The sequence below is a fragment of the Elephas maximus genome, chromosome 4, assembly GCF_024166365.1.
Source record: "Elephas maximus indicus isolate mEleMax1 chromosome 4, mEleMax1 primary haplotype, whole genome shotgun sequence".
NCBI lineage: Eukaryota > Metazoa > Chordata > Mammalia > Proboscidea > Elephantidae > Elephas > Elephas maximus.
Window position 1 is genome coordinate 115809974 of NC_064822.1, and position 11802 is coordinate 115821775.

Here is an 11802-nt window from a genome sequence, read left to right on the forward strand (position 1 = left end):
AAAACCAAGAGTTAGCCACATTGACAGCTCCTCTGTACCCTAAAGATCTGATAGGGGTTCCCTTACCACTCTAAACTACTGTAGGTGTTACACACCCACACACAGAGAGCCAAAGAAGAGCTGTTCACTCCTCTCCTAGGAACATGGAGTTAGCCTTTATTAAGCACAAATGTGCCAGACACTGTGCCCAGCACTTCAAATATAGTATCTCATTTAATGCAACAACCCTGAAGGGTCAGTATTAACCTTATTTTGCAAATGGGGAATCTGAGGCTCAAAGAGGTTAATTAACCTGCCAATAAGCAAGTAAATGTCATTCTCAAGGATTCCAAAGCCCTTGCTCATTTTACTGGCCATACTGTTTTTTGGCAGTTTATCTAGGAAGAATAGGACCCAGTCATCCAGCCTCCCAGCTGTTGCCTCCGGTCAGCTAAAGGCCTGATTGACACTGGCTGTCCACCACTGTCCTCCAGACAGTAGATGACACAGCTGGAAGTGCTATGGAGGATGAGAATGGGGAGGAAAAGTATGGAGTTGGGGGCTGAGCTTACCCAGAGTCAGAGGTGCATTCCAGGAAGGAAGGGGCATAGGGGAGTGCTGACCAGAGCTGGGGACCTTTTAGAAGCCTGTGATCTAACAGCTTACACATAATAGCTCGTATAGTAGCTCATGGGGCTGCCCCTGCTGTGGTGCCTGCACAGTTCTAGTGAGCAGACATTTGACTCAGGTCTTAGGCCTCTGGGAGGGTGATGGAACCTGTAGCTGAGGGGATAGTGTCCAAGATTATGTCTGTAGGAGAGTGGTCAGTGTTCCAGGTGGTATCTATGACTGAGACAGTGCTATCCAAGGTTGTGCCTGTGGCCAAGTGGTCAGTGCCTGTGGCCAAGTGGTCAGTACCTGTGGCTGAGGGAGTGATGTCCCCATCTGTTGGGATAGTGTCTGGGCTTTGGGGACGACAGTGCATCCAGTTCTGGGCGATATCTCTGGGATAGCCTTTCTCTACTCGAAGCTGCCGGTTGAGGCGCCAGTAGTGTTTGCCCTTGAAGAAGTAGACTCGGCCATCCCGCCAACTCATTGCAGCCGAGGGCTGGTCTGGCACTCCCGTAAACAAACTCTTGATTGGTTTGGGGTAGCTACTGAAATCAGTTCGGGCCAGCTCGTCCCACTGCCAGTACCCGGAGCCCTGGGTGTGGAATGGTAGGGTGAAGAGAAGGATGAGAAAAGAGCTTAGGGACCCCCAAAGGTCTAGCCCCAGCCCACACCAGCTGTAGAAGATTTTCCCCTTCAAGAGCAAGTCTTTGCTTCTTAGTAGGAGATGGCCCACCCCTCCTAAAGGGATTTCCCCTTCATTTGAACTTTATACCTTAAAGAGGAACACCTTTTGGTTGAGAGGCCAGTAGAGAGCTGCATCCAGGTTGGGTTCTATTCTATTTAGTTTCTTGGGGAAACCAGGAGACATCTTGAAATTTATGTAGCGCCACACCTTGTTTCCTGAGAGCATGCGAAAAAAGAACAAGTCACCTCTGCTTTCAGGGGATAGTTTTTGGTCCTTCCATTTCACCCTTTCAGAAACTTCTCATTTCTCCCTCCTTTTATGGTTGATTTGAGACTAGGTCCTCAGAAAAGACACTGTAACCAGGCCCCTTACCCTTAAAGAAATGAATCCATTGTGTTCGAGGAGAGTAGACAGCAGCATCCAGGTTTCCTGGGAGCCCTTCCCAAAGGGCAGACACTCGGAACAAGGGACCCAGCCCTGAATCTGTCACGGTCCACACGTAGTCCCCCTTGAAGGCATAGGTCTTGCCACGGGGCCCTGAGAGCAAAAGGTGTGTGAACTAGTGGAAAGAAAAAAAAAAAACCCAAACCCATTGCCCTCGAGTCGATTCCAACTCATAGCAACCCTATAGGACAGAGTAGACCTGCCCCATAGAAAAGGCAGGGGTCAAATAGAGACTTTGGGGGTCTCTGATAATCTGCTCTCCTCCCACAGACTGATTCCTCAAAAATCCTTTCAACTTTAATTCAAGAAGATTAAGGACAGAAGGAGCACCCAGTGCTCAGCCTCTGCTTTGTTGTTCAGAGCAATTCAACTTTGGTACAGTCAACAAAACAAAAGCCCTACACATAGCTGGACCCCTCAGGGACCTCACCCTCCATTCCAAGTGGCTTCCAGCCAGGTACAATACCCTCCCTAGGCATTCTGGTTAATACCGTTTCCTCCATCTTGCTGTATTTCCAGATGTGTTTTAGTGGCTCTTATAGGGTGGAAACCAAGGAAATTGCCTGCCTGGCCCACCTTTCATTTGTCTCTGACTTCTCCCCATCCATACTCCACACCACATGCCTCCTTCCACCGTCGTCAACCCCTGCCTGGGGTCTAACCTCCCTGCCCGAAGTCTAAACTATTGTTTATGCTGAGGTCCCCATGTTGTTTCCATTTGTCCAGGCCTCAGGGTCATCAGGCTGCCCCCCACTGTCTGTCTACAGCCTGGAGGGGAAGGGCCTCACCCAGCAATATGGCATCCAGTTCACCACTGCAGGGATCTGGCATGGGACTGGGTTTTGTCGGCATTGGGGGTACAGAGGACAGCTCCATCTCTTCTTCTTCCTTGTCCTCTATCTCCGGGCCTTTCTTGCCTGCAAAGTAAAGTAATGCTGCTCAGGGAGACAACGCATAGCACCTGACCTCCGCACTCGTCTATTTTAAGTTCAGTTCAGAGGCCCATAGAGAGGCCTAGACAGTTTCCTTAGTGCAAGGTGAGATCATATTGATATCACCAGTAGAGGTGTGTGTGTTCTGAGAAGGATCAGAAAGGACAAAGGAGGTTTGCTGGAATGTGTGTTCTCTATGCCCAAGTATAAGTGTAAGGAGAGAGAGGCCTGGAAGGAAGATTAGACATGGAGGAGTGAGGGAGAAGCAGTTCCTGAAGATGAAGAAGCTGGAATAACTGGGCAGGAGAAAGAAAAAGAAACTGAGCCATTTCTCTCCATGAAGAGATGCTGGCCAGATCAATCCTCATGCTCACCAGGGGAAGGGACTCACCATAGAGAGCCTGGATCCCGGCTATATCATCCTGGTGGAGCTTGAAGTAGGGCCGGTAGCCAGCATAGACAGGAGCCATGAGGGCCTCAGTATACCGGGAGTGCCCAAGTCCCAGGGCATGGCCCAGTTCATGGGCTGCAATAATACGCAGGTTCACCCCCCGGTAGGTTCCCTCAGTCCAGAGCTCATCTTCATCAAAGTGCACGCTGCCTAACTCTGGGATGTCAGCATGGGCCAGGACCCTCCCTGAACAAAGGCAAAGGAGGATAGGAGAAGGTCAGAGGCCAGTAAGCTGGAGTATCGCCTGCCTGTTACAAACTTCAGTTACTCCATTTTCTTAAAATTCCCCCATCTGTAGTCACTGTCTCTTGGATGTCTCTTCCTCTCCTTTCATACTCCCCCATCATCACCCAGTTCTCACAGGGATACCCATGACTCTGTCCCTTTCCTTCTCAGCCACCCTCTCTTCTCTGGTGCAGTTCTCCCTGAGGTGTGCCTTGGGTGGGGGAACTTAAGCCAATGAAGGAGGTATGATCTCTGAAGAGGAGACTTGGTAAAGCTCCAGGTAGGTGACCAGCTGCTCCCCTAGGGAATATTAGAATGTAGTTAGAGAGTGTAGGGTGCAGGTGGGCATAGGAGACAGCCTGAACATTAAGGCTCCACAGTCACAGGCTCAAGAGGACAGAGATAACCTCAGAGATCTGTAAGGTGGAAGCAGGTCCCTACCAGGCCCATCAAAGGCATTGGAGCAGTATGAACTTTCGCGGCCATGGAAGGATAGGCGGATGTCAGCCCAGCCAGCCTGCACCTCCCGGAAGGTCAAGGGGGCCACATTTTTCCAGTACTGGAAGGCTTTAAGCATAGCTGCCCGGGCTACGTGGGTTGGGAGGGTGGAGGGCAGGTTCAAGATGCGGAAAGTCAGGTGCTTCTTCCTCCAGCGACCTGGTTATCAAACCAGAAAATAGATTAGAAACAGATCTTCCTGCAAAGTTCAGGGTACTCTACAGAGCTCCCTGGCAGCAAAGCTAGATCACAACTCCTCCAGGTAAATGACCACCAAGTAATCACAAGTGATCATTCAACACTGAGCTGGCCCGATACCACCCTCTCCTCTCCCTCCTTTTCCTAGGCCCAGTCCTCACCCAGCAGCAGATATTTAAGGGTCTTCTGGTTGAAGGGGTCTTCCAAGCCACAGCGAGGCTGCCTCATACGGGCCCTTGTGGCGTCATCCAGCTGACCTGAGACTGGCAACTCAGCCGCTTCCTGAAAAACTCTGGAAAGAAGGAGCTGGATGGATCCAGCAGGGCAGGGACCAGGCAGGGGACTCTGGAATGACTGGGAACTGAGGATAGCCCTTGGCCCACTGCTGCCCACTGTGGTAATCAAGAACGGCTGGAAGGGTCACTCCAGCCACCAGTCCTTATAATTGGGACTTTCTCTTCTGTTTTGCAAAAACAGCGATAGTCCAACTTCATCTCCCCATCCTCAGTCTCTTTAACTTGGGTGAGGTTCTCCTCAGGTGTAGCCTTCTGCCCCTACTGCAACTTTTAACCTTCTCCTGCTCTGCAGAAGTGCCCCTTTCCCCCTCTGAATGCTCTCCCATCAGCACTCCGCCTCAGGATCTGTCCTCTCTCTGCCTTCTCCTTTCCTGGCTGGACTCCCCCCAAGCCCAGCCACCCCTGTGACCAGAGCCTACAGGCTTTTCAAGGGACTGTGAACATGTTTGGGGCGGGGGGGGAAGTAATCCAAAAGATCCAAAATATGAAAGGAAAACTATAAAATAGAAATTAAAAAGTGTTGACTTAAATGTCCATGAAAGGTAACATCATGTCAACAACTCAACTCTAACTCAATCCAACTCACAGTTGCACATAAATTATACTTCATGTGGGATGTGACTGAATATTAGTACTTTGAATATAATGTGGGATAGAGCCTCCAAAGGGATACTTAACAAATCAGTTGCCACGTGGAGTTGATTTCAACTCATGGTGACCCCATGTGTTTCAAAGTAGAACTGTACTCCATAGGATTTTCAATGGCTGATTTTTCAGAACCAAATTGCAAGGGCTTTCTTCTGAGGCATCTTTGGGTGGACTAAAACCTCCGAACTTTTGATTAACAGCCAAGCATGTTAAAAGTTTGCACCACGCAAGGACTCAAAAGAGTGATTAGGGCCCAGAAAGATCCAGTGACTGTGTTCCTCATCCTTGGCTCCCCATCTCACCATATGCCCCACCACCCTAACAATGATAGCCACCCAAGGCCTGGATCCCAGACATGGACTTGGATCACGCAAAGGTGGGCCTGAGGAAAGGAAGGGATGAAAAAAGGGACCAAAGACCTTGTGACCTCCACTCTGAAGGCATGTGCTTTGTAACCTCTCACCTCAGAGCCTCTGTGATCTCTTCTGGCTTGAAGTCATCAAGTCCTTCTAGAGGCTTCTGTAGGTACCCATATTGCAGCAGATAATCCTATGATAGGTGTGAGAGCAAGCAGAATGAAAAAGGGGTCAGTCTCAAGGTGAAGCTTCTTTTTATTTATTTATTATACTTTAGATGAAGGTTTACAGAACAAACTAGTTTCTCATCAAACAGTTGGTACACACATTTTTCTATGACATTGGTTAACAACCCCACAACATGTCAAACACTGTCCGTTCTCAACCCTGGGTTCCCTATTTCTTCCCCCTTTCTTGTTCCCTCTTGCCTTCCAGTCCCTGCCCTGGGGCTGGTGCGCCTCAGGGTGAAGCTTCTAAGTGGCCTAACAGGCCATCAGGATAAGCAGGGACTAGATGTGGAGGGACTGAAGGAAAGGCACCTCAGGGAAGGGGCTCAGGCAGAACATGGGGAAAGTGGAGGAGAGCAGGCAGGGGTAAACCATGGAGCAGAAGAAGGAAAAGAAAGGCAGGCGGGATGAAGGTCAGGAGGGAGGCTTGGATGGGGCTGTGGAATGGCACTTCCTGCCCTCCCCCTGCCAGTGTCCCTCTTTCCCTGGGACTCACCACAGCCGCCTCCTTTTCTGCAGGCCCCAGGGCCCGGCCTGAGACTGTCATGGGTAGTAGGAAACCCAGCCACAGCCACTGCCAATTCATGGTCCCACCAGGCAGGAGCTCCAGAGGCTGTCTGTGCCCTCTCCCCTGAGGTTTCTGGGAGGTTAGGGGAGCAGGGCTAGGAGGGGGCTCTTACCTCCAATTCCTTTCCCTCTCCAGCCTTGGGTCCCCTTTATAAAACTTCAGCTGAGGGAAATTGGGGGGAGTGGCAGGGGGAGGTGACTCAGCCCAGAGATATGTTGCAATTTGCCGTTAACCCCTGCCCTACCAGAGAGGGGAAATCAAGAACACTCTCTCCCAGAGTCCTCTGATGGAGATGGGGAGACTTTTCATGCTGTCCTGGGGATGGACATGCAGGCAGGATGAGAAGCAGAGTCCCCTGAGAGACTAGGGAGAGGGATCATGCCATCCCTTGGAGGTGGACATACCTGTGTCCCAGGGACCCCAAATCCTTCAGCTTCAACCGTCATCTTTCCCTGCGAACTCTAGGAGAAGAGAAAAAATAAAAACGAAGATGTAGGAGGCAGTTAAGGTGCTTGGAATTAAGGTGAAAGAATTAAGAGTGAGGTCTCAGTTTCTTTGCACCCAAGACCAAGCTTAATTTAAATGCTCTTAAAACCTACTTGTACCTGCTTTAAAAGGCATGATTTCAAGCATTTAATGAGCCTAGAATGTGTGCACAAAAAAAGAAAGGGCCAGGAGCCTGCTCCCAGGGAGCTTACAGACAGGGTGAAGTAAAATTCAAGTTCCTGAAATAAAGGGAAAGAGACCTGGTGGTGCAGTGGTTAACAGCTTGGCTGCTAAGCAAAGTGGTTAAGAGGTTGGCAGTTTGAATCCACCATCCGCTCCTTGGAAACCCTATGGGGGCAGTTCTGCTCTGTCCTATAGGGCAGCTATGACTTGGAACCAACTCCACAGCAATGGGTTTTTGGTTTTAAGAGGCTGGGCAGGAAGTAACACAACCCAAGGATCATGGGTTATGGGGAAGGTTTGCTGAGAAGGCAGGATCTGGGCTGGGCTCTAAGGCTGTCTGAGAGTTTTATGGGGTAAAAGTACTGAAGGACAGGACAATGCAGGTCTTTAGTAAAACAGAGGAGCTGAGAAAAGCTGCTGTGGTCAGTGAGGAAACTTGTAAGGCTCTGGACTGCTTTGTTCACCATTGAGTCCCTAGTGCCTACCTCAAGGCCAACTCTGGGCTTCAGAAGTGCTTAACAAACATTTGTCAAATGATGACCTGGGGTAGGACAGTGGTTGGGAGCCAGTGTTTAGAAAGGACCCTAAATGCTATTTCAGAGAAGAATAGCTTGTATTTTAAAATACCTATTATGTACTAGGTGCCCCTGGGTGACGCAAATGGTTAAGTGCTAGCCTTAAGGTTGGTGGTTCAAACCCATCCAGAAGCACCTTAGAAGACAGGCCTGGTGATCTGCTTCCAAAAGGTCACAGCCTTGAAAACCCTATGGAGCCAGTTCTACTCTACACAAATAGGGTCACAACTAACATTGTTGGCAACTAACAACAATATTATTGGCTACATGCTTTATATATTGTCTCATTTAACTCTCCGACCATTCTATGAAGGAGGAATTGTTTTGGCCGTTTTTTATAAGAGGGAATGGAGACACAGAGAGGGAAATTGACCAAGGCAGGGAGGTCCTAACTGGCGTGGCCCATAACCCTAATCCCCGTGCTGACTCCACAACCCATACAGAACCCACTGTTGTCGAGTTTTTTCTGACTCATAGCGACCCTACTGGACAGAGTAGAAATGCCCCATAGAGTTTCCAAGGCTGTAAATCTTTACAGAAGGAGACCGCCACATATTTCACCCACAGAGCAGCTAGTGGGTTCGAACTACAGTTAGCAGCTGAGTGCTTAACTACTGAGCCATCCAGATCCTCTGCTGACTCCATAGCCCATGCTCTTTCCATAAACCATGCTGAAGCTTAGAGCTTTCTTCTTTAAGGATTTAGGAGACCTGAAGGTCCCTCTATTATTTTTGCATCATACAACATTTGCACATTGTTCAAATGCACTGTGAAGTAGAGATAGAAATGGAGGAAAGGGTTACTAAACTCATATTTTCAGTAGGTCCACAATTCTGAGCTTTTCCCCACCCTACAGGCCGAAAGGCTGGTAGTCCACAGGGGAAATCTTTGCACCCTCAGATCAAGGTGGGGGGTATTCCTGACTCATATTGCTGCTCTCTATGATGCTGGTTCCTCTGACCAAGCCAGTACCCAACTGAGTAACAACTGGGTGACTAAGTCCCAAATGACCAGTGACAGGCAAGGAAGGACAGAGGGCCTCTGACCAATGAATGAGAGGTCGTGATAGACAGGGCCATCACAAGGCTGGTGCACCCAGGACGTGATGGAGTGTTAGGACCAGCCTCTGCTCAGCCCCTTGCAGGGCTCTTCCTCACCCCTGCCCTCTCCTCCCTTTCCCTCACCCCCTGCAGTTCCTATTCTTTTGGGAACAGGACATGGGCCAATTGAAATTTTTTTTTTTCTGACAAAAGTTTTATTTATTTTTTTTTCTAAATAAAAATTATCCATTGCTCATTGTAGTAAATTTTGAAAATACCAAAATAACCAGAGAATAAAAGGAAAACCACCATTAAATTCCACCCATCAGAGAACTACTAGAAACATTTTGAGGCATTTACTGTGAAACTGTGGATCTCAGTTTAGCTCCAGCCCTGCCTGCCTAACCTCAGTCCCTAAAGACCTCAGCTGGGATGGAAGAGAAAGTGACAGGAACTACTGAGGATAATGAAGGAGGGACAGGAGCTGAGGGGGGCGAGGAGGAGAGGAGGATATGGATAAGGAGGATTCAAGAGGAAGGGGTACAGTAAGATAGCAAATAACTCTCTTCCCCTTTGGCACGTTGTGTAAGGAAAAACAAGAGAGAGAGAAACAGAGTGGGTACTTAAGGGTATATGTTAGTGTAAGAAAGATAGTTATTATGAAGTGTGGTTATCATGAAGTGGGCACTCACTCTGGCTCGTGGAAGGCATAGGGGATAGAACCACATTCTAAGCACTAAGGAGCCAGAAAAGGGTCAGGTAAAATAGTTGTTGTTAGGTGCAGTATTGATTTTGACTCATAGTAACCTCAGATGACAGAGTAGCTGCCTCATAGGGTTTTCTTGGCTGTAATCTTTTTTTTTTTTTTTTTACAGGGGAGGAGCCGTGGTCATGCAGTGGTTAAGAGCTTGGCTGCTAACCAAAAGGTCAGCAGACAAATCCACCAACTGCTCCTCAGAAACCCTATGGGGTAGTTCTACTCTGTCCTATATGGTTGCTATGAGCTGGAATCAACTCAACGGCAATGGGTTAACAGGTAATCTTTATGGGAGCCACTTGGATGGGTTCAAACTGCCAACCTCTTGGTTAGCAGCTGATCTCTTAACCATTGCACCACTAGGGCTCCTTGGTAAAATAGCAAAAGCTGCCAAATAGTTTACCCTGTTTTAATCTCAACAACAACCTTGTGGGGGTGGTTTTACAGAAAAGGAAACTGAGACTCAGAGTCTTTAAACAGGTTGCTTCGGGTCACGGAGCCATGAAGCAGCAGAGCCTCAGGCTCTAAAGCTGTCGTCTTTGTACAGCGCTCTCTAGCTCCGCAAGAGTTTCCACAGGCACCCAAACAAAACCCCCTAGAGCCAGTAGCTGGAGGCTGGGCATATGTGCACAGACGGCATGACTAACTCTCTGTTCCCACAATGGCATCCCGCTTCCGCCAGCCAGGCTGACCCAGCTCTTTTCCTCTGTGATTTGTCATCTCTCACTGGGGGAGATACAGGAATGTGTGCAAAGGGTTAGGATATGTGGCCTGCCTGCCCCCAAAAGAGAACTTAGTTCTGAGAGGAAAAACTCATGGGTTCTTTGACTTGCTTGCTCTCCTCCTACAACCTGGCTTCCCTCTCTGCTCACAAATTGTGGCAGAAGAATTGTACAGAAATTTTTTTTATGCTTTAAGTGAAAGTTTACAAATCAAGTCAGTCTCTCATACAAGAATTTATATACACCTTGCTAGTTGCTCTCCCCCTAATGAGACAGCACATTCCTCTCTGCCCTCATTTTCGTGTCCATTCAGCCAGCTTCTGACCCCCTCTGCCCTCTCATCTCCCCTCCAGACAGGAGCTGCCCACATAGTCTCATGTGTCTACAGGATCACTCCTCACCAGTATCATTTTCTATCCTATAAAAAAAAAAAAAAATAGTCCAGTCTAATCCCTGTCTGAACAGTTGGCTTTGGGACTGGTTCCTCTCTTGGGCCAACAGACGGTCTGGGGACCATGACCTCCGGGTCCTTCTAGTCTCAGTCAGACCACTAAGTCTGGTCTTTTCACGAGAATTTGAGGTCTGCATCCCACTGCTCTCCTGCTCCCTCAGGGGTGTACAGAAATATTTTTAATCAAAATATTTTAAACAGTAGCAGGAGGGTGTAGGTTAGATTTCTGAGAGTATCTTGCAATGACCAGGGGCCATGGAGTACGAGTGAAGGTCTCTAAGCCCAGGAAAAGCCCATCTCTAAACCATCACCCACCCTCTGACAGCCCTGTTAACCCGTGTAGGTTGAGGTGAGGGTGTGGGGTTAGAGGAATAGGGTGGCCTAGAGGTTAGGACATCCTGGTATGTATGTAAAAGGCAAGTCTGGGGCCTGGAACTGGACACTGGGAGGTAAGCAAACTACATTGTCACCAAGTTAGGGCCACTCAGACACTGCTCTTGATTTAGGGAAATGGGGGTGGGGTGGTCTTGGCTTCTGGCCAGTTCTCCCCTCAAAGCCCTGAAGGAGTCAGAAGAGAGCATTTCCCTGGCCTAGTGGGGCTGAGCTCTCCAAGTCATTACCCTGGAAATCTCTGTTTTTAAGAGAGGCCCTTCTTCCGCACCGCTCCCCCCACCCCCGCCCCCGTCGCTACTGCCATACACACACTCCCAGAATTAGTCACAAGCTCTTAGAAACCAGATGGGATGGGATGTGACTGCCAGGATTGTGCACAGCTGGAACTGGGAAGTTGAGGGGGAGGGTTGGGGATGGCTCAGGGACTGGGCTAGCACATTCTCTTCCCATGATGCCCCAAACTTCCTCAACCTCCGTTATGAACGCTTCTGGCATTCTCATTCACTCATCCACTTGCACATGTACCTTGCACCGGTCTGGATCCAGTCAGTTGAAAGGGCATCAGACCCAAACCCTGAAGTTCTTCGGTTCCTGCCAGAGTATGAGGGAGACCAAGATCTGCTCCCCTTCTCCAATTCACAGAAAAGGTGTTACTTGCAAGCCTCCCCTGGAAATTGCTGGAGGGTTCTCTTGGTGACCCCCATGACTCAGCACAGTGCCTGTTGCTTGAAGGGATGAATTCTAGTCCCTGGAAGGCGACATGGGGTTTGGCAGTGGAGGTGGCAGTGAGAGGGCGGAGGTTAGAGGAATAAGGAACTTAAGCTTTCTCTCAGCATCTGGGATGGCAGGGAAACTGCAGCAGCACGAGATTTTACTCTTTCTGGGAATACCAGCCTTTTCCTTGATGAAAACCAAATGGGTTTTAGTGTTTTTCCCAAGGGAGGTGGGATGTGTATGAGCACTTTGACTTCCTGTCTTCACTCTGTGACCTCAGGAGACAGATCTGTCCTAATGTTAGGGAACTGTCACGGGCCTGGAAAGTCCTTGTTTGGCTCCCTTTTTAGTTGGCAAAAGGG

General features: G+C 49.1%; 1 protein-coding gene across 2 annotated transcripts; it reads right to left on the bottom strand.

Moving 5' to 3' along the window:
• Positions 1-115: 115 nt before the first annotated feature.
• Positions 116-6292, bottom strand: MMP19 (matrix metallopeptidase 19). 2 transcript variants are annotated; one of them, XM_049883485.1, is made up of 9 exons: positions 6048-6291; positions 5432-5517; positions 4186-4316; positions 3770-3985; positions 3044-3289; positions 2509-2637; positions 1649-1813; positions 1364-1491; positions 118-1183 (listed from the first exon to the last, which is right to left on the bottom strand). In XM_049883485.1, exons 1-9 carry the CDS (start codon positions 6135-6137, stop codon positions 731-733), a joined length of 1644 nt encoding a protein of 547 aa, XP_049739442.1. In that variant the 5' UTR covers positions 6138-6291; the 3' UTR covers positions 118-730. The 2 variants fall into 2 exon arrangements, with proteins under 2 accessions (XP_049739444.1, XP_049739442.1); XM_049883487.1 differs by lacking the exon at positions 3770-3985 and having other exon boundaries at positions 116-1183; positions 6048-6292.
• Positions 6293-11802: the final 5510 nt, after the last annotated feature.

Excerpts from the sequence above, each read along its gene's own strand:
- MMP19 (XM_049883485.1), bottom strand. The coding sequence starts at position 6,137 with ATGAATTGGCAGTGGCTGTGGCTGGGTTTCCTACTACCCATGACAGTC. Across the intron at positions 3,986-4,185 it reads CCTTAAATATCTGCTGCTGG|GTCGCTGGAGGAAGAAGCAC; the intron begins GTGAGGACTGGG and ends TTTGATAACCAG. Across the intron at positions 2,638-3,043 it reads CGGGATCCAGGCTCTCTATG|GCAAGAAAGGCCCGGAGATA; the intron begins GTGAGTCCCTTC and ends TTTACTTTGCAG.